This window comes from Ctenopharyngodon idella, chromosome 20 (genome assembly GCF_019924925.1).
Source record: "Ctenopharyngodon idella isolate HZGC_01 chromosome 20, HZGC01, whole genome shotgun sequence".
NCBI classification, from domain to species: domain Eukaryota; kingdom Metazoa; phylum Chordata; class Actinopteri; order Cypriniformes; family Xenocyprididae; genus Ctenopharyngodon; species Ctenopharyngodon idella.
This window is the reverse complement of record NC_067239.1, coordinates 8,901,790-8,925,364: the sequence shown is the minus strand read 5'-3', so window position 1 is coordinate 8,925,364 and position 23,575 is coordinate 8,901,790. Positions and strand designations below refer to the sequence as shown.

Genomic DNA, 23,575 nt, shown 5'->3' with positions numbered 1-23,575 from the left:
TTTGTCAACAAATCCCATACTCATTTATTAGTGCAAACAATAGGTGTGAGAGCCTTCAAACAAACTAGAAATTATCTAGAGACTTCAGTTTTAGAAACTGTGTTAAATAAGAGCATTTGGAGATACAGCCTAATGTTAGCCCTTGTGAAAAAGAAATGCGCTTAATTGTATTGAATGTGCACTTGTAGTGTATTTCATTTTCTAGTGCACTTGTAGTGTATTTTCAATCTTAAAAGTATATTTTCATACAGTTTCATACAGCAATGACATTAAAGGCCACTTAAATGTATTTAAAGAGATTCCACTTTCATTATGTTTCTTAAGACACTTAAGTACACTTTCAAAAAGTGCACTTTGTAAGTTTTACTTTAAAGTAAATTTTAATATTATTATTAGAGTATATTTCAGTTTACCTTTTGGCAGTACACTTAACCTTATTTCAAAGACAATAGAAATAGAAATTACATACTGTATAACGATTTACTTAAGTCCTACTTAAGTGCAAAAAAGCACTCTTAAGTAATAATTGCATTTAATATAAATTTTAACTATAATACATTTTCATTTAATTGTATATAACATGCAATTAAGTGTCCAAAATCATTCATACTTAAGAGTATTCTTTTAAAGTACATTATTTCCAAACTAAGTATGCTAAAAGGCGAGCACATGATCATTAATACTGTGTGACACTGAATATTATACAATTTAGTATCCATCTAATATAAATTAAACCAATGTGATATCTGCTGATAGGAAAAAGTTGTTTATTTAAACTCTATGGAAAGGAGCAATGATGCAACAGGAGTAAAGACAGTGATGCTAACATGATCTGCCACTTTTCAGATACCGCAATCATACTGAGTGTTTCACAAAGCCAGACTTTTGACTTGTTTCACATGATTAGTTGCTGCCTACATACAGAGACATAATAAAAAATGATGTGTGGAAAACCATGTCAAAAATCGTGGACATTCTAAATGAGTTTGATTCATGCATTGACAATCATTCATCTTGTTCATGATATGATGCATTAGGCAGTGCTGCAATTAATATACCAACACTTTCCCCTCCAGAATGTTAAAGGAACAGCACATGCAAGACTGAAAATCATCTACTCAATCTCATATCATTCCAAACATGAATTTATGGTCACACTTTAGATAGTTTTTAAGTTTAGGTGTTGGGTAGGATTGAAGGATGTATAATTTTGCAGAATAAGGCATTAATATGTGCTTTATAAGTATCATACTGCCACAGGATTATTATCGTTGTTTAAAAAAAAAAAAAAAATACTAATATATATATATATATATTTAAGTTGCTAAGGCAACATTTCTCAGTTTCATTTAGTTAAACGTAAAGTAAAATCTAAAAAAAAAAAACTAAAAAGAGTAAATAAAAATATATAGACATATACAGTTTAAAATAAATAAATAATATAAAAATGACAAAAAACACACAACAAAATTACTAAAACCTTATCCAAAATTAAAGTGAAAACAGAAAATAGAAAAGCAAAATCTAATTAAAAATATGAACAAAAACTATCATAAACTACTAAAATAGCACTGCTTTGGTGGAGCACGAAAAGAGAAGTTGAGCAGAAAGTTCAGGCTGCTCTTTTACATTGAATGAAAGTGAATGGTGACCAATGTGCTGTCAGCATTCGTTATTGACTGATGCACCAAATTGTGAATATGTATGGCAAGCTGTTTTGACTTTTATTCATTCTCAGGATATAAATTCTTGATATCAGCAATTCAATTCTTGATATAAGGAATTACATTTCCACTAGTACAAACTAGAATTCTTGATATCTGTAATTGTATTTTCACTATGAAATGTCACCATAGGCTGCAATTCAAATTCAATTGTTGTTATCAAGAATTGATTTCTTACTAGTTGAAATCCAAGGACTTTCTAAGTCTCGTGCATTCTTTTGATTTATACAAGTAGTCAGTGCCCCCACACATGCTAATGGCCATATTTTGGATCTGGTTTTATGTTATGGATTATCTGTTAATGATACTGTTGTATATGACACTAATTTCTCTGATCACAAACCTGTTCTTTTTAATGTCTCTGTTCCCTTTGAAACTTGTACCTCTCTGCCAACATTACGGCAATTTCGCAGATTAGACTCTATGACCCATGCCAATTTCATTACAGCTTTTGAGGATGCGAGCATGTCAGCAACACTTGATTCACCACTATATCTGTTAAATTCTGAAGAACATTTAACAATATTTAGTAATATTTGTTCAAATGTTATGGATTCAGTTTCTCCATTGATATCTAAATCCATAAAATCAAAACCTCATCCCTGGATTAATAATAGTAACATTCGCTCTCTTCGTCAGCTCTGTAAGAGGGCAGAAAGAAAATGGAAAAAGGACAAGCTTCAGATTTCTTGCAAGCTTTTAAAAGATTCATTGGCCAACTATCAGAAAGCTGTAAGAGTAGCTAGACATAAATACTTTTCTAATGTCATTGCCAAAAGCCAGCATAAACCTGCTGTTCTTTTTGCTACTATCAATGACGTCCTTAACCCTCCAACTCAGATTTTTACAGAGATATCCTCAGACCTATGTGAGAAATTCCTTGATAATTTTGTTACAAAAATAACAAACTTATCAAAGACTATTAGTCCATTGGCTTATACTTTTAGTGAACCACATATCTGTTGAGCTATCTGGAGTGAGTTTGAGCCTATAACCCTTGTTTCACTCTATGAAATTATAAAGCACTTAAAGCTGTCTGATTCTTCTCATGACACGATCCTTCCTTATTTTTTTAAACAGATTATAAATACGCTGGGACCTAGTCTGCTGTCTTTTATAAATAAATGTCTCAGCACTGGAACTGTACCAGATCATTTAAAACATGCAACAGACCTCAACTGAAAAAAGTGAATCTAGATTCATCTATATTGTCTAATTTTAGACCTATCTCAAATCTGCCTTTTACTGCAAAAATTTTAGAAAAAGTGGTCTCCTCACAATTACATGATTTTCTGATTACTAATTCTATTCTCAGTACATTTCAGTCTGGCTTCAGAGTCCAGCATAGTACCGAAACAGCTCTTCTTAAAATAAATAAATGACATCTATCGTTCGGTCGATTCTGCTCATTCCGTGATTCTCGTACTTCTCGATTTAACAGCAGCGTTTGATACTGTTAATCACTCTATCATTGGTTCCCGATCCTTAGTAACCGATCTTTTTCAGTTAATATTGCTAATTTCACTTCTTCTACTGCGCACCTTGCTTGCAGAGTTCCGCAGGGTTCCATTCTAGCTCCAATCTTATTCTCTTTATATATGCTCCCATTATTGATATTTTTGACAAACATGGGATATCATTTCATTGCTATGCCGACGACACACAAATTTACATGCCGATCAAAAAAGGAAATGCAAAGGCTCTTGATACTTTGACAGCTTGTCTTCAAGATCTTACAAAGTGGATGTCCGTAAATTTTCTTCATCTTAACGAATCCAAGACGGAATTCATTTTATTTGGGTCAGTATCTGCTACAGCAGTCCTTAAAACGAAACTTAAACAGTTCGAACCAAATATGAGATCGTGTGTCAAAAACTTGGGCATCCGACTCGACAATGAGCTTAAAATGGATAAACAAATAAACTTTTTTGCTTTTTTAATTTATGCCAAATTGTGAAAGTTAAGCTGTTTTTAAATGTTTCCGATACTCAGAAAATCATCCATGCGCTGATATCTTCCCGCCTAGACTACTGTAACTTGCTCTACTATGGTATTAATAAGTCAACTCTGGCTCGGTTGCAACTAGTACAGAATGCTGCTGCTAGACTCCTGACGCGGACACGAAAATATGAACATATTACTCCCATTCTTGTCTTGTTGAATTGTCTACCTGTAAAATACAAAATTGAGTTCAAAATCCTGGTCATGGTTTTCAAGTCCATCAATAACCTTGCTCCATCTTACCTCACAGACCTCCTTGTAAGTCATGTTCCTCCTAGATCACTTAAATCCAGTGATCTTGCACTTTTAACAGTGCCAAGAACTAGATCTAAACACAGGGGTGATCGTGCGTTTGCGGTGGCTGGTCCTAATCTATGGAATAAGTTGCCACTAGTTATTAGAACAGCACCAACTTTGTCTATTTCTAAATCTAAGTTAAAAATTCATTTATTTTCTATGGCTTTCTAATAATGGCTGATGGCCTATGATTGTATTAGTTTTAAAGGTGCAATATGTACAATTTTCTGTCCGCTAGAGGTCACTAGAGGCCTATTCAAAACAAAGGCGTAGCTTGATGACGCCAAGTTTGAGCGTGGAATCTTGGGACATGTGGTCTTCAACTCACAAGTTGGTGAAAAATAATCGGGATAGGACTTGGGCAGAAATCATGTTCATGGATGCGATTATTAATGTTACTGTAGTATGAAGCAGAGCAGGACCAAGTGTTGTGGGAGCAGAATGAGGCCGCTGGAGCAATTGCGCAACGCACGTCTCGCGAGCAGCGTAACTTTTATTATGCCACAGTCGCCGGTGCTGCTTCCGCTTTTCCGGTCATGAGTATGAGGTAACACAGCTCTGTTTATCATATTAGATACATTTGAATGTGTTGAAAATTATGTTATAACGTTAGGGGAGAACCGGGGCGAAAGTAACGCGGGACGAAAGTAACAAAGCGATTTTTTTCAGAGCTCTGACTACATTTGCATTTCAAGTTATGACAGCACGTTCAGCACACAACCCTTGACGGAGCTGCTAAATATCATGTGATTTCGTCATCGTTTCACGCGGTTAGGTCCGGAAAACAGTTTTCGAGTACGGTAAATAAATTGCTGAAGCGGTAATTTTTTTTCCTAATAACAAGTTGTGTTTCTTGTTTCATGTGTCACAATAATGACAGTCTACAGGTTATTTAGTCCTGTAACACATCCTGAAGTTTGACTTGTCAGTATTTTTCAGTATGAAAGTAAATCGGGTTTAAATGTCAGATGTTCCTGTCGGGACGAAAGTAACACTTGTTACTTTCATCCCGCTGCAGTGGCAACAAGAGTTTATTTTGTCCAACTGCTAATGTGGTGGCTTTCTCTGCGTTGCAGCATTTATTAAAACATGTTCATGTTGTATTGTACTAGCAGAATATGCCAAGAGTGAGGGTCAGAAAGACAGACAGAGGTCTGATTCAGCCAGATGTTTATGAGAGGGCGTTTCTGGACATATCTGTTGCTGATTTCTGTATGTCACCATTTATTCACTCAATCTGTTTACATTTACCATAGTCATATTTAGTTTTTAGCCATACCTTAGCTTTTCCACACCCACCTATGTATTTGCAGTGTTTCTATTTAGATGTTTTTATGCATATTTTGAATTTATGCATAAAAACAGCTGGATTGGAAACATGACTACTGCTACATTATGTTGAGAATTCATATTATGCTAATTTAATTTAATTTTCATGTTGTTCAAACTGTTGAAAAAATGTTTTATAAAATAAATTGACATTGCGCCCCAAAAAATATTCTAAACAATTCAAGTTTGTACTGTCGGGTTACTTTTGAAACATTTGATGAAACTGAAATTCTCAATTTAAAATGAAAATGTAATTTAATTTTTTTTTTTTCAAAGATAAAGGACAAAATATGTTTGCAGTTACTTATTAACAAGGTCATAGTCAGGTATATTTAATAAAAACAAGACTAACACAAAAAAATCTAGCTTGTATTGTTGTGTTACTTTTGACCCACCTGTGTGTTACTTTCGTCCCACCTGATGGGGTCGAAAGTAACAATGTGCAATTTATGTTCAAAATGAAATTATACTGAAGCCGTTCTACATTTGTACAAAATACCACCTGGTATTGATAGACCACACCTGTGAGTTATTGACCACAGCAAAAATATATTGCTGTCTAAAACATTATCTTTTAAAATGACATTTTTGTGAAAAATGGTACTTTCGTCCCTGCTCTCCCCTACTCTTTGCGTTCGCTCGGTGGCTGCTGTGAGACATTGGTACACACTGCAGTAAACTAGATCGACTTTAGAATATCATATTAATAAATGCTGGATGGCTTGTGTTGATAAATGGCATGGAATTAATTTTAAAACGTACTGTATGATGGAGAAAATCCTGTATTACTGTTACTAAAAATAAAGCTGCATATGATTATGCTATGTTAGCTACTTGACAAAATAGTGTTTTTCTCTGAGGCATGGTAAAGCATGGTACTCGCAAAAAATCAAGAAAATTAGATTTAACAATAAGACTAAACATGCTGAGCTGTATAACAATAAATAGTTTTCTGTCTATAAATATATCAAAACAGTTGTTCCCTTGTCTATTAAAACGTAATATATTAAAGCATCTTTGGTGTTTCCATGGTTTCTACAAAAAAAAAAAAAGGAAACCGAGGGTAATGCAGATATGACGCAATTGACAGACGACTCCTCACATGTCCCGGAGCCTTGGTTAAAACTGCAATTTTCTCAAGATTTACAAATAGTTGGAAACATTTGGGATATTATAAGTACTCAAGTGAACAAAATATATAACACTGGCCTAGTGGTTTTTGGATATTTTACTGTAAAATTCTTACATATTGCACCTTTAAATGTTATTTATTTTATCATGCCGATGTATTATTTTCTGTGTTCACTTTGTACAGCACTTTGGGCAACTCAGTTGTATTTATACAGTGCTATAGAAAGAAAGAATTGAATTGTTGATATCAAGAATTGAATTGTTGATATCAACAATTCATATCCTCAGAATGAATAAAAGTCAAAACGGCTTGCCATAAATATGCACATATTTACATTGGACAAATGAGATTTGAAAGCTGCACGGAAGATTTTTAAGAAATGGAATACAATTTTTGTCTTTTCTTCACACAAAGCTATCAAAGGGCATGAAATATAGCATAGAAGTTGATTTATGATGCTTTAATGGCTCATTTGTGATTTAATATAGCTAGTTGTGCAGTCTGCCATTAAAGCAAGAACTCTTACCAACAATACTATGACAATGTGACCTCCAGCAAAACAATTGCTGGCAGTGTGGATGACCCTTAACATGATACAAACTTGCAGCATCGATAATAATGGTAGAGTTGTCATTTAGTTCCATTATTTTCTCCCATATTCTCACCTGCGCACAGAACTTGGACTTGGCGACCGCATGGATCAGTTTGAATATGGGTTGCTGTTGGGACTGTAGAGGTGTGACCGCTTGAATGACGGCTGTAAACTCCTGAGATGGACTCTTACCTGCAAAAATACAAATGTGGATGGCAGAAATGACTTTAGTACTTTTGGATGGTCTTTATTTGCTAGTGAATTTCTTTGCTTAAATCACAAACCACATAAAAAAGCAATTTTCCCACACTGCAAACGGCAGAGTAGCCTTTATGAAATCAGTCTTCAATGGCATCAGTCTCTGGTGTGTAACATCTCCCTGCATTTGTATTAGTTTGCTTTATGGCAGCCGTTCAAAGAGAGCACCTGTTTATCTTTGTTCTTTCGCAGGGGTTCGCTTCATTTATCTACGTTTGCAACTGCGACTCCAGAAACCCGACAGCTACATTAAGTCTCTATTACATCACAATAAAGGTTACTACAAAGATTAAAAAAAAGAACCAGAGAGGATAAAACTAGTAAAATGAATTGATCAAAGCTTTGCAACTTTTCTGGTTCAGCAATAAACAAAAGAGAAGTTCATAATATATCACGCAGTGACAGTAATTACGCTTAGACAGAACATCTATTATCCCTATTTCCTCTCTGCAGGGATTCAAACTCTTTAAAACAGAACAAAACAAGAACATGCAAACACACGCACAGTCTGAAACACGTGGACAAACAGGCCACACACACAGACCACACAGAAACAAACGACACACACAAACATTGAGAACTACTAATGAGCACATTTGCATGTACTTTTGGTTTGATTTTTAAAACGTATTATATGAATCTATTGTTAATGATCCATCCAGACATGTGGTCACATCTGGAAGTATGGTCGTAGGAGGTCATTTGGTTCACTGTTGAACCACACACACACACACACACACACACACACACACACCCTACACTACCCCTACTCCTAAACCTACCCATCACAGAAAACATTCTGCACTTTTAAATTTTTAATAAAACATTGTTTAGTATGTTTTTAGTATGTTTTTAAAGCTATTTTAAATATGAGATGTCCTCATATTTCTTGTTTACGTCGTCATACCAGAGTAATACCCATGTCATTATGCAAATTTGTGTCCTCATAAATCACAAACACACACACACACGCACACACATACACACACACACTGGGTTTTTATTTTTTAATGGGGACTTTACATAGACATAATGTTTTTTTTTTTTTTTTTTTTTTTAACTATACAAACTGTATATTCTACTCATCACAGAAAACGCTATGCATTTTTACATTTAAAAAAAAAAAAAAAAAAAAACATTTAATATGATTTATGTATGGCAAGCTGTTTTGACTTATATTCATTCTCAGGATATGAATTCTTGATAAACAATTCAATTTTCACTAGTTAAAATGCAAATTTTTGATATCAAGAATTACATTTCCACTAGTAAAAACTGGAATTCTTGATATCTGTAATTGTATGTTCACTAGTTAAATGTCACCATAGGCTGCCATCCAAATTTAATTGTTGATATCAAGAATTGATTTCTTACTAGTTGAAATTCCAATTTCACATATCAGAAATACAATTCTTACTAGTAAAAATCATAATTTTTGATATCATTAATTACTTTGTTACTAGTGCAAATATCTGTTCTTGATATCAACAATTGAATTGCTACTAGAAACAATGTTAATTTTTGATATCAATAATTTGATTGCCACTAGTGACAATGTTACTTTCTGATATCATGAATGTGATTGTTACTAATAAGAAAGCCATTTTAGATATCTGAAATTATATTGATATCAGAAATACATTTTCAGATATCAAAAATGAACATTTTTACTAGTAGCAATTCAATTGTTGATATCAAGAACTGACGTTTCAACTAGTGCCAGTTGAATTCTTGATATCAAAGATTCACATTTTTACTAGTAACAATGTAATTATTGGTATCAAAAATTATGATTTTTACTAGTAAGTATTGTATTTCTGATATGTAAAATTGGAATTTCAACTAGTAAGAAATCAATTATTGATATCAACAATTGAATTTGAATGGCAGCCTATGGTGACATTTCATAGTGAAAATACAATTACAGATATCAAGAATTCTACTAGTTTTTATTAGTGGAAATGTAATATCAAAAATTTGCATTTTAACTAGTGAAAATTGAATCATTGATATCAAGAATTAACATTGTTACTAGCGTAAATGTAATTCCTGATATCAAAAATTTAATTGTTGATATCAAGAATTCATATCCTGAGAATGAATAAAAGTCAAAACGGCTTGCCATATTTATGAGCAAGCCATATTTTCCTCATGGGGACAGATGCATAAAATGAAACAGGCTCTCTCAGCATGACAATTAAAGATCCCTGCTTAATTAAAGTACTAATAATGACAAAAGATTAAAGTATTTCACATATTTTACTTTTGAATTGTTCATTTTGTGCTCACCCCCCACCCCCACAATGCTAATATAGTCATGTAATTAGCACAATAATTATGATGAAAACCATCTCATTTACCATACCATTCACCCACTGATGCATTAATTCTTAAAATTCAAAGGAAAAGATCTTAAGGTGTTTTATTACTTCAAAACAAAGTTAGAATTATTATAATATAATAATATAAAGAAGTACTTTAAGAGACTAAGAGAAGAAAAAGTGCACTTAATTGTATTGAATGTGTACTTCAAATCATAAAAATATATTTTTTTTTAGGGTTTCTTTTTAAGGCTGCTTAAGTGTACTTGTAGTTTATCAGACAATAACAATTTCTTAACAATTACGTACACTTTCAAAAAGTTTTTACTTTAATCATTATGTGTTAATAATCTATTGTCAAGAAGTACACTTATTTTGATGTGCTGACTAACATAAAGCACCTGTAAAGTACTTGATTATAATTTTAACTGTAGTGTGTTATTCGATATTACATTTAAAGTTAATCTATTTCATATACTAAATTGCAACTTCATCATTATAAATGTGTAATTACAAATGTATTTAAATGCACAACATTCTATTATATTTTAGTTTACCATAAGTGCTTGTCAGGACACTCAGCAATTAACTTTTACCATATTTCAAAGACAATTGAATTATGAAATTAAATATAAAGATGTACTTAAGTTTTACTTAATTGGGCCAAAAACAAAAAAACATTATAGGTTTAACTAAAAGAATTTAATATAAATTTGAAATACATAGTGTTGAAAACAGTACATTTACAGCCTTTCCAAGCTCATGTCTCATGACCACTCACTGGCTTTGCCTTCAAAAACACTTAAAAAATTATCTTGCATATACAGAACATCCACACTGATGTGGCAGAAAATTATATATTAAAAAAAAAATTAAAAAAAAATCGCAGAGCTGTGTACGAAGGAATTAAGAATTGCGTCATTGTGCATGTAAGCCACTACATCAAAAACATTTTCAAGAAACACAGGGACAAAGCAAACCATCGGAGCAATCCACGGGTCATGTTGGATGATATCTCATTGCCTAATAAACAGCATGTATCGCAGGTAGCTGGATTTATAGTGTTGCCCTGGCTGAGCGAATCACACCGTATATCACGGCACAGTGAAGTTCTCTCAAGTTATGGCCACAGACAGGGAGTCTAAACTGCCCTGTCATCAAAATTATGGAAAGTGAGACTAACAACGCCTGTGACAGCAGAGTATAGACCATCTATCACTCCTGCAATACAGATTTACTGCTGACATGTGAAGCTCAGGGACAAATCCATCACAAACCCCTATACATGCGCATGCAAACACACACAGGCCAGGCTTAGGGTGGAATAAGGTGGACACATATGTTCACCATCCACTGTGAGATAACACACACACACACACACACACACACACACAAATAGACTGCTTGGAGGGAAACCAACATCTATCTGAGTTATGATTTCATTTTCACTGCAACAAAGTTTTACGGCATTGAGCTGGAGGTGGTGAAGAGATGTGCGCACACACACACACACACTCACCAAGTGTCGAGTAGTAGAAGGGGAAGAGGGTGAGGTCGCTGGAGAACTCAGGAAGTGCGTAGAGTCCTCCAGGCAAAGAATTCCACATCAACCTGCTCCTGGACATGTGCGTCCGTACCCTGTCATGGATAATCTGCAAAAACAACATTACTATTAATATACATTAAAACATTAATATACAGTATACAGTATGCGATTAAAGGGTTAGTTCACCCAAAAATGGTTTTTACTCACCCCCAAGCCATCATAGGTGTATATGACTATCTTCTTTCAGACGAACACAATCAGAGTTATATTAAAAAATATCCTAATAGGGTTAGACAACAATCTGAAGCTCCTCTAGTCTTTATATTGAAATCCTCCAGCATTTCTATTCAAAAATTCGTGTTTTAGACTTCTAATTCTCGACTGGGGTTTTGTTTTGCTCTATCCTCTGCGCTTCCGGTTTCATCAATACGTCATGCGTCACGTCGGAGGTTACAGTTCCGCCGTAAGTTGACTTGCGTATGGATGTTTGCCAGAAGCTGGTCTGTATAGTTTATAAAGTTGTAAATATGGATGGTTTTCTTACAAAAACCCATTGCTTCACTTCAGAAGGCCTTTATTAACCCACTGGAGCCGTGTGGATTACTTTTATGATGGATGGATGCATTTTTTTGGGCTTCAAAATTGTGAGCGCCATTCACCACCATTATAAAGCTTGGAAGAGCCAGGATATTTTTTTAATATAACTGTGATTGTGTTTGTCTGAAAGAAGATAGTCATATACACCTAGGATGGCTTGAGGGTGAGTAAATCATGGGATTTTTTTTTTTTGGGTGAACTATCCCTATAACTAATCATGAAAAGTGTTGTGATTGTTCTCAATGTGTCCTAATTTTCCATTAAGGATCTGTTTTTGCAGTGGTTAAACATTGTAACCAATCACAGTCAGTTTCGGTGAGCACATAAATGCTTTGTTTAATCACAGGCATTTAAATAAACCTATAAGCCAATAACAACAATTGTCTTAATGAGTGAGGTATAAGGTAAAAGGTAATTACATGTTCATGCATCAACATTCCAATCAACCAATCAGATTTGAGGGACAAGTTTACAGTTTAGTTTAGACTTACAACCAGGGTTAGGTGCTTCTACATCAGTGTTATTTACCAATCAGTTCCCTCTGATTTTAGGGATAAGTTATGGGTAGGGTCAGGTTTAGGGATGAGGTTAGGACAAAATTTTCATACAGGAATGTTGTTCCAGGATAAAAAAAAATATATGTTTAGGAACATTTTACGTGGCAACATCACGGGCCGAGGTATAAGCAGTCGGATTAGTGCTTTGTAATTAGTTTGGATTTTCTAGATTTGCTGCTCACTTTGCTGCTCAAGTCTTGAGGTTACTCTGGTATGACGACGTAAACAAGAAATATGAGGACATCTCATATTTAAAATAGCTTTAAAAACATACTAAACAATGTTTTATTAAAAATGTAAAAATGCAGAATGTTTTCTGTGATGGGTAGGTTTAGGAATAGGGGTAGTGTAAGGTGTATGTGAGGATCTACCTTTCTGATATAACATATTTGTATTTAAGAAACACTATTATGTTATGTTTACTTACATGAAAAGAATTTTTTTTTTTTTTTTTTAGAAATTTAGAGAGTTCTTTTATTTTAGTAGGTGTTTTATTTGGATTGTTTGTATTTTTCAATTATTTATTTTATTTAATATTACTATATATATATATATATATATATATATATATTAGAGATGCACCGATACTAAAATTCTCTGCCGATACCGATAGCCAGTTATTCAGAATGATATCGGCCGGTACCGATAGTTTGTTTATTCTTAAGGGAAAAAAAAATAATCTCTCCCAAATAATGTTGCAAACTATACAGGGAACCCTCTCATTTGGTATACTACAATATTAGAGGTTACAATTAACAGCAGAGGTATTATATTCAGCTGCTGTTTATTTTCAGATATAATAATTTGCCTACACTCAAATAAAAACTGAAATGTATAAAACTTAGTATCACATAAGGTAGTTTTCATAAGCACTTGTCTTCATGGCAAATTTGCACAAACATATAATTAACAGTAAATAAGCTCCTCTCCAGTGTTTTTTTATATAGACAAATCCAAATTAAACCCTGCGGCTCGTGTCCTAAGACACGAAACGAACGGTTTGTGCAAGAAAACGAACAGTATTTATATCACTTTTTACCTCTAAAACACCACTCTGTCCACTACCTTCAGCATCCGGTTAGTGAGGTCTGAACGCGCTCTGACAACGGAAGTGATGTCTCGCACTCATTGAAGCAAAGCGCGAGACATCAGTTCCGTCATCAGAGCGCGTTTCTTTGACCTTACTAACCGGATGCTGAACGGAGTTGGACATAGTGGTGTTTTAGAGGTAAAAAATTATATAAATACTGTTCGGTTTCTCGCACAAACCGATCGTTTCGTGTCTTATGACATCAATGTGTCGTCATGAGCCGCAGGGTTTAATTTGGATTTGTCTGTCATGTTTATTTGACTCTTATAGATGGAGTTCCCATTTACACGCATTATTTGACTGACAGACCGCGACGGTTGGAGTTAAAAATCATCATTTGTGTTCTACTGAAGAAACAAAGTCACCTACATCTTGGATGCCCAGGGGGTAAGCAGATAACCATTAAATTTTCATTTTTGGGTGAACTATCCCTTTAAGAGCGTCAAAACGCCATTTATTATTTGAATTTCATGATAAAATGGACAGAATTTGAAAACTGAAACTTTAATTCTTATCAGAAGTAATAAAGCACAAATCTTTTTGCGATTATTGGATGGGAAGCGCTACAAATAATATTTGATGTAGGGAAAAAAATGTATGTATATATGTAATTAACATTAACCTTGTATTGTTCATTGCTAGTTCATAATACTTAATACATTAAATTATGTTTTGCATGGCTCTTTGAAATGCTTGATTCTGATTGGTCAGTCACAACATTCAAAGGTCAGTTATTCCCCAATGATGATCGTCGTCAATAGCAATGATGTATAATGACCACTTTTCCAGGTATATGAGGCCAGTGTTATACCTAATTATATGACCTATCAAATTATGTAACGTAGCAGACGCTGTTGTCACCCTAACCTTAACCCCCAACCCTTACTCTAACCCTACCATCACTACAGCGCCTACTACGATAACAGTAGATGGGTTTATTTTGCGATAACAACTAGCTGGATGTACTTTATCCATTACTAAACAAATGTAACATTTTTGTAAAATGTTTCCAAAAATGATCAATCTAAAATAAAAAATAGAACCCTTCCAACTAGATTTTGAAACCAGCTTTATTTTATTTTTTTTATTTTTCCAGCTTTATAGCAACCCAATACTGTTCATTATTAGTTCATCTCAAAATAAATTATAACCCTTGCTGTAGAAGCCTTATGTGTGTGGAGAAAAAAAAAAAAAAAAAAAAATCATCATGTCTGACCATCCTATCAGTCTTCAGAGGCAACGCCCAGACAACATTCTCAACAGCACACAGGCCTAATTACTCAAATTAAACACATTAATCTCATTTTATTACAAGACTAATTAATCACAATCTGCCTCAACCTCATCACAACAGGGTGCATGAGATACTTAATCCAAAAATAACCTGTAAAACACACACACACACGCACACTTCAGTATGTGTCCTGAGTCTTCCTCCACTGGGCTTGATTGGTTCTGTTTCTCCAGAGTCTAGAAATGCACAAGCCAATTAGGATCAACCACAGTCTAATTAAAGAACCCTCATGTCAGGCAACATGTGTGTTTGTGTATCTCTGTGCCTTTACATGCTGATGTTTTAATGCGCTGTACATGAATTATAGTGATTTTGTCAGATCCACACAGCAAGTGAAGCATCTCGCTGCTCTTGTGCTATGGAGCAGGGAAATGAACTCAACATGGCATATGTTCTAGAGGAAGTGCCAGTAAACCCGAGTCCATGGAGAGGGCATTTGATCTATGTGGTTAATTAGGCAGCATTTATTGCTGAGAGCAAACACACAACACATGCACAAGTGTTGAAAGACTCATGGTATGGTGTGGACTTCACAACGCAATATTAACTATCAGTTTATACAGCAAAGTGTAAATGGTCCCCTCAGTATGTTTTTGTTTCACTAATTCTATTTTTCCCAATGATCTTCGATGTTATCCTGACACCTGCTGGTCTGGATGAATGAAGCTTAATTATTAACTGATTTTAAAGTTTAAAGTTGTTAAATTAATAAATTATTAACTGCTGCTTAACTATGGTCGCAAGTTAAGTCATCAGCAAAATAGTTCAACGATTAGGTGATTCCTAAAATTGTAGTTCAAACGTACATTTGCAAACAACATTGCAAAGTTGTGTAGATTTTTTTAAAGGCTGCATTTATTTGATCAAAAATACAATCAAAAACAGTAATACTGTGAAATATTATTATAATTTAAAATATCTGTTTTCTGTTTTTTATTTTTATATATTTTAAATAAATTCATGCTCCCCCCAATCCCCCCCCCCCCCCCCCCCAAAAAAATGATGCCAAACTTTTGAATCATACTTTTTACATTGAATCATACTTTGTATTTTTACATTTATACCTTGAACACATTAATTAATATTTTATAAATATTGCTTAACTATTATCAGTGCTGAGGAAAGTTTCTTTTTAAAAGCAATGCGTTACAATATTGCTCTCTAAAAAGTAACTAATTTAATGTTACTTTTGTGTTACTTTTTCTTACCTGGGCTGGGCTTGCTTGTTTGCTTTTAATAACAAAAAAAAAAAAGAAGAAAAAAAAAGGTAAAGTCCCTTTTATTCCAAAAGTGAAATGAATAAGCCTCAGGCTGAAGGAAATGCAAATTCACACCGGTACAGTATAGAGGGCACAGCTCAATCAAACCTTTCAGCTGTGCTGCCATTCTGGATTGAAGAAGAATAGGACTCATTTTTACTTATTAGAATGGTTTAATTATCATTGAAAGTCAGCAGCAAAGACATTGGTTAATAAAGTGAGATTAAATACACAAAGTATATTTGTGTTATTTAACAAATTTAAATATTGCAGGTTTGCGTAATATTCTGAGTTTGCATTACACTGTTCCTTTTCGAAAGGAAACTCGCACTACATTCTGAGACACTTTGGGGAACGCCTCCGCGTGACTGGTACCTGAAGCAACTGTAAAATCACGGGAATCCTATTGGCCGGCGACTGCCTATGATGTCATTCTAGTGTGACCAGGAAGTATATAAGGGGCGCCTAGAGAACATGTCATCCTCTTTTCATCTTCAGGGACTGTTTGTTTGAAGCGTGCTGTTCAAATCTACATAAAAATGGCTTGTTAAAGCAAAGGTTTCAAGCTGTGTGCACGACCCGTGTCATAAATATTTGACACTCGTTAACACACATGACTGTGCATTCTTTGTTAGAGCATACACTCTCAGTTCTTGAGGAGCTGTTGGTGTGCACTGTGAGCGTTTCCCGCTGAGGAAGCTCCACTCTGTTGTCTCTCTTCTTGAGGGAAGAGGGACAGGCTTCTGTGCCCAGTGGCTTGGGTTCCGCTCGCGCTGAGGCGAAGAGGAGACTGAGATCATAGGGCTCACAGAGGGAGCTCGCTGAAGAGTTTGAGAGACCTGTTAATCTTTCGCACGCTTCAGCGGCTGACGAAAGTATTTAGCTGAGTGAGGATGCGTTGTCTCTTGCATCCTCAGGATCAGCAGATGGTGCTCTGCTGGCATCATGCAGAAAAAAAGCAAGAGATGGCTGCTGAGGGTGAAGAACGCAAGACATCTGAGCCCTCGCAGCCGTTCTGCCCCGTGTATGGTGAGTTGTTTGGTGTTATGGAGCACGCTTCACGCAGCCTTCACCTGTCATTAAAGTGCGTTACTGTAGAGACTGTAAACGTGAGCGTTCGAGATGCTTGCGAACTATCTCGCGGCGAAAAAAAAAAACACCTTATATGGCAGGACCCTTGTATATCAGGCCTAAGGCTGGGCCGATGATGAGTTTGTTCCATTATTGGGACCCTTCTGTGGGCGCCGGGCTTGGTAAGTGAGAGCATTCTTTCAGGCTGTGAGAGTATGGCTGGCCCCATTTACATTAAAGGCTGATTTATACTTCTGCGTCGAGTGTACACCGTAGCTACGGCATAGGCTGTGTGTAGCACGCGTAGCCTACGATGTAGCCTGATGTGCACCTCTTCAAAAATGTTACAACACATCAATTCTACGCGGACCGCAAGCGCTGTGATTGGTCTGCTAGAACCCCTCCCTCAGGTCAAAAAACTGGCGCGGAGCAATCGGAGAAGAGCGAGCGTTTTCAACTTCCATATGAAAGAAAAAATGCTCTGTTTCAGTGGACACATGCAGTCATACTACAACAAAAGTTGTTACCTATTTGCCGCTTCTCTGCCGCTTCTATTTGTAAGCTTCTCTGACAACGTATATGACCAGCTGCTTCTTCTTCGGCTTTTGCTTTGATCCTCAACATGACCACGGACACTGCCTACTAGTGGTCTGCATGCACGTCTCCGGCGTAGGTCTGACGCAGAAGTATAAATCAGCCTTAAGGCCTCCATTCTTTGGCCTCCACTCCATTATTAGGGAAGGTTATCGTGACACCCTTACTATGTGCCTTCTCTCCTCTGAGAGTCATTTTGTGAGGTCTTAATATAGTGGGTATCATTAAGAACGAATATCACCTATTGTGAGTGGCTTGGCCTCCTCTCATTTGGACAGTCGTTTTGAAACCTAGGCCGCCACTCATCTGAGCTCCAGATATTTGATATTTCAAGTGTTTGGCCCTCTGGGGGCCGCCTTGATAATCATTCTGTACTGAGTAAGTTGGCTTCCTCTTGTTTACTGAGTTCCAGGTAAGATCACGATTTCAAGTGTATGGCCCTCTGTAGGCCTCCTTGATAAACTGCCCTAGGCTGAGTGGAGTGGTTTTCTCTCATTGAGAGAGTATGAGGCAGGCACTATGCTGAAGCCTTCCCTCCCCCAAGTTCAGTTAGATCATGACTTCAAGCGCTCTGGCCCTCTGTGGGCCGCCTTGACAATCCACCCTGTGGTGAGTGAGCTGACTTCCTCTCGTCTGAGAGTCACTACATCGAAGCCGCCACTCCATTGAGCCCTTGGTAGAAGATGTCCTAAGTTTTGGCCTATCGTAAGGCCACCCTCACAGTCACCCTGTGGTGAGTGTGTGGGCTTCCTCTCATTTAGAGAGTCATTATTTTGAAGCCACTGCTTCACAGAGCTCCAGGTGTCATTCCCCTATAGTGAGTGAGTCAGCCTCCTCTTGCTTAGAGAGTTGTTAGGCTGAAACCTCTGCTCCTCTGAGCTCCAGGAAGGTCATGAATGAGCATTGTTAGGTTTCCTCTCATTTAGAGAGTGAAAAGCACTATGCTGGAGCCTCTGCTCTCTAGAGCTTTGGTTAGTAGCATTATCTAGCTTGTGGCCTTTTAGATCAGGCTCTCCTGTGAATGCTCCTTGAATGTATCTATCAAGTCGCGGCGTTGACTGTCCTAGGCCTCTTCCGTGGAACTTCATCCCGTTAAGGCCTCCAATCCTCCAGAGCTTAGCTCAGACAGCAACAGTGAGCGTCATTATTTGTTCAGGCCTCCACCCTTGAGCTTTGTCCCAGGTCAAGCTGATATTAACTCCCCTTATTCAGGTTCCTCTAAGAGTGCTTCGCTCCCGGAGCTCTGCGCCCCTTGTGTTCAACACCTATGATGTTCAGGTTGAGCCAACTAAGTACTCCCTCCTATTCAGGATGGTGTTGAGTATGCTCTCTTAGAGCTCAAGCATTAGCCCCGAGCTCATGCCTGTGATATTCTGGAGTAGTAGGCCCTATATAGAGGCCTCCTCAACAGTCTGGTTTCATGAGATGTGTACTCCCCTTGTTTAAGGGGTAGAAAGTGATAAGCTGAGTGCATCACTTGTGTGGCAATGTGAATGAGTATTCCAAGCCTACATACCCCTGGTTGCTATCTCTGTTAGACTCTTTTCCAAGTAGTTGGCCCTTCTCAGACCGCCTTCTTGGCGATCCTCTGGATGTGCTGGATGGTTTAAAAGCAAATTAAGGCTCTAATCATCATTCACAAAATGGCTTGTGCACGCGCTCAGCCGCCTCTCTGCATGCATGGGAGTAACGTTAACTTTGCCGAAATGTGTTCCGTTTCATGGCATTTGAATGGTCAAATACACCAAATTACATAAGAAAACACCCATCTTGCCAAGTATTCACAAACACAGTCGGTTTTGTCTTGTGTACCTTTTGGAAGATGTGGACAGACTTATTAAGGAGTATCTGGTAAGTAGTTTTGCATTAATCACTTAAGCTTTAAACAAGTTGAAACCACTTTTTTTTTTTTACCTTTAAGCTTATAAACATGGTCTCAGGTCATGTAAAAATACTCGTACATATAAGTACATTTGCCTAAATCTCATACATCTGTCCATGCATCATTGTACCCACATTATGCTGGTACTCCTTAATGCTTCCATTGTCCCAGCAAGTAACAAATGCATGTAGCCTGGGTTGGGCTAGCTGGAACCATCCAGGTTTAATATCACTCTGTAGCTGTAACAATGAAAGTGATCTGAACTGCCTTTATTGAGAAAATACTTTCTTTGAAATGTCATCAGTCACAGTGAACTTGTCAGCATTGTGGTCCATCAGGGGGCATGTGTTGTCTGCACATGGGAAACATTTTCCCTTAGAAGGAGGATCCAAAATGGAAGCTCAGGGCTCTAGACTGCAACCAAAATAGTCGCAAATGCGATCTTTTTTTTTTTTCTTTTTTTTTTAAATGTGCAAATTAAAATTTCACGGTCGCATTGGTGCGAGTGCATAATGTTCAGGTTGTTTTGGTACCTGGCTGGCAAATGTACTCTGTCAACCCTTTGATGGATACGATCACACTGATGTGATCAGTCTTGGCTGGTCCCTGGAGCATATGATCACACCGGTGTGATTAGAACGTTCAGTGCATCACGTGATCAACTGTTGAATTCAAATGGCTGGCGGAGCTAAGCCAGAGATGGACACACTCAGCGCTCATCATATCATATCATAACTATTCAGTTTTCAACCACATAAGGTTTATTTTAGATTTCAGACATTTAAATACACATAAGTACTAGCAAAATAAAATACACACTGATGTCTATGGAAGCGGCAATAACAATCCATTCAAATATAAATTGACGAGATGTTTTATTCATATCAGATACACATTGTGTAAGTAACTATAAAATTTACTCTATTCTTCCCACTTCACCGGCTCACTTACTTTCATGTATTTTGGGAGAAGTGGATAAATTGACGTGTTGTAAATCCGACAGATCCGATTCTTTGAATGTTTCTATCAATGTTCAGATTAAAATATTTTGCAAAAATCAAGCTTTTAGTCACTGTCAATCTGTAGCTACATCAATGTACATACAATCAAATATTGTTACCATGTTGTAACACGGTGCGACCAACTAAGGAAGTTAGTCGCACCAGTGCGACCAGTGGGAAGAATAAGTCTAGACTAGAGCCCTGAAGCTTTCGTATTAGCTATGTTCCACTATCCAATTGCAAATAATCCAGTTGTGTTGGTACGATGTGGCATGGTTTGAAGTCAGTCATGAGACCGGAGCCGATAGTACAAATGCATCTGTTAAAAAAATAGCCAACTGACCACATAACTATCTCTGTGCTGGTTAATATATTGTATATTATATTTTGTAGAACACTGTATATTGTATCTTAATCACATTTTGAAATATTTGTTACTTCAGAGCAGCAGCAGTGAAAGGCTGGTCATAAAATGGATATTGTATCCAAATATTGCATTGTGGAAAGAGTCAGTCTGTGGCCAGATTCTGAAATTAATGAAAATATGAGTACACAAGGCAGTTGTATTGTTTAACATTATAGTGAATCTTGGTTGAAGTTTGTACACTACTGTATTAAACTATTTAATATTTTTGGTCACAGCATGTTTCAACTTTTTGAAGATAGATATTACAAACCTGATTCCAAAAAAGTTGGGACACTGTACAAATTGTGAATAAAAAAGGAATGCAATAATTTACAAATCTCATAAACTTATATTTTATTCACAATAGAATATAGATAACATATCAAATGTTGAAAGTGAGACATTTTGAAATGTCATGCCAAATATTGACTCATTTTGGATTTCATGAGAGCTACACATTCCAAAAAAGTTGGGACAGGTAGCAATAAGAGGCCGGAAAAGTTAAATGTACATATAAGGAACAGCTGGAGGACCAATTTGCAACTTATTAGGTCAATTGGCAACATGATTGGGTATAAAAAGAGCCTCTCAGAGTGGCAGTGTCTCTCAGAAGTCAAGATGGGCAGAGGATCACCAATTCCCCCAATGCTGCGGCGAAAAATAGTGGAGCAATATCAGAAAGGAGTTTCTCAGAGGAAAAATTGCAAAGAGTTTGAAGTTATCATCATCTACAGCGCATAATATCATCCAAAGATTCAGAGAATCTGGAACAATCTCTTTGCGTAAGGGTCAAGGCCGGAAAAACATACTGGATGCCCGTGATCTTCGGGCCCTTAGACGGCACTGCATCACATACAGGAATGCTACTGTAATGGAAATCACAACATGGGCTCAGGAATACTTCCAGAAAACATTGTCGGTGAACACAATCCACCGTGCCATTCGCCGTTGCCGGCTAAAACTCTATAGGTCAAAAAAGAAGCCATATCTAAACATGATCCAGAAGCGCAGGCGTTTTCTCTGGGCCAAGGCTCATTTAAAATGGACTGTGGCAAAGTGGAAAACTGTTCTGTGGTCAGACGAATCAAAATTTGAAGTTCTTTTTGGAAAACTGGGACGCCATGTCATCCGGACTAAAGAGGACAAGGACAACCCAAGTTGTTATCAGCGCTCAGTTCAGAAGCCTGCATCTCTGATGGTATGGGGTTACATGAGTGCATGTGGCATGGGCAGCTTACACATCTGGAAAGGCACCATCAGTGCTGAAAGGTATATCCAAGTTCTAGAACAGCATATGCTCCCATCCAGATGTCGTCTCTTTCAGGGAAGACCTTGCATTTTCCAACATGACAATGCCATCATGGCTGCGCAGAAGAATAATCCGGGTACTGAAATGGCCAGCCTGCAGTCCAGATCTTTCACCCATAGAAAACATTTGGCGCATCATAAAGAGGAAGATGCGACAAAGAAGTCCTAAGACAGTTGAGCAACTAGAAGCCTGTATTAGACAAGAATGGAACAACATTCCTATTCCTAAACTTGAGCAACTTGTCTCCTCAGTCCCCAGACGTTTGCAGACTGTTATAAAAAGAAGAGGGGATGCCACACAGTGGTAAACATGGCCTTGTCCCAACTTTTTTGAGATGTGTTGATGCCATGAAATTTAAAATCAACTTATTTTTCCCTTAAAATGATACATTTTCTCAGTTTAAACATTTGATATGTCATCTATGTTGTATTCTGAATAAAATATTGAAATCTGAAACTTCCACATCATTGCATTCCTTTTTTATTCTCAATTTGTACAGTGTCCCAACTTTTTTGGAATCGGGTTTGTATATAATACTTGTACCAATGCTTTACTTGTGATAAAGACAAGTTGCTATGAGAAAAATATTTGGAAGAGCCGACATTAAGTATCTGCTGGACTTTTGCAAGTCATTACATTTTTTTTATAACTAGACCTTTTGAGATTTGATTGGGAGGTTTTTTTTGTGTACATATTTTTTTATATAGGCATTGATTTTATCAAAATAACTTTGTAATAAAAATGTTTTGTCTTTGTCTTTTATTAGGTTGTTCAGAAGGATGAAGCTAAAACAGATCCTGAGAGGTGTACAGTGGCAGTGTTTGTCATCAAGGAAGATGAGGATCCTCTCCAGCCACCACATCACATTGGGATTGTTTTTTTCCCCTCAAGTGTTAATGTGTGAAATGCGTACCGGCTAGCCTAACTGGTAGCAAAATTCATTTGAGACTTTTATTTATTTTTGTTTTTGTTTTGTTTTTTGACAACAGAGAAGGTGATGTATATTTTAAAAAGACAATGACATCACAATAAACATTAAGGCCTTTTGAAGAGAATATTCCTGTCTTTATTTATACTAAGTCAACTAAATTAAGCATTTTGTTTTATTTTAAGGGAATATTTTTATTTTATATTAAAGCATATTTAGCTTTTGTTAATGGTATAAGTTGTAGCAGAGCAAAAAATTGTATTATATTGACCTGCATTAAATAAAGTTTTGTCTTGACTAAAGAAAATAAATTGGTTAAGGTATTATTAAAAATATACTTTGTACTGAATCAGAAATTTAACTTGAGTAAACTTAATCAAATTGCTT

The 23,575-nt window shown here is 36.4% G+C and overlaps 1 protein-coding gene and 1 long non-coding RNA gene across 4 annotated transcripts in view; one reads left to right on the top strand and one right to left on the bottom strand.

Moving 5' to 3' along the window:
• The window catches only part of LOC127502442 (exostosin-1a), a 337,216-nt gene that overhangs the window by 41,090 nt on the left and 272,551 nt on the right, over positions 1–23,575 (bottom strand). For 2 of the 3 annotated variants that reach the window (XM_051875375.1, XM_051875376.1), the window contains exons 6-7: positions 11,174–11,306; positions 7,149–7,267 (exon numbers count right to left, since the gene is read on the bottom strand). In XM_051875375.1, the coding sequence (XP_051731335.1) occupies positions 7,149–7,267; positions 11,174–11,306 (252 nt within the window). Of the gene's footprint in view, positions 1–7,148; positions 7,268–11,173; positions 11,307–13,393; positions 13,452–23,575 lie in introns of those variants that run through there. The other variant, XM_051875377.1, reaches the window with a different exon arrangement.
• On the top strand, positions 13,490–23,315 carry LOC127502444 (uncharacterized). The gene is made up of 3 exons (XR_007926864.1): positions 13,490–13,582; positions 13,715–13,831; positions 23,027–23,315. It is a non-coding gene; the product is annotated as an uncharacterized LOC127502444 (long non-coding RNA).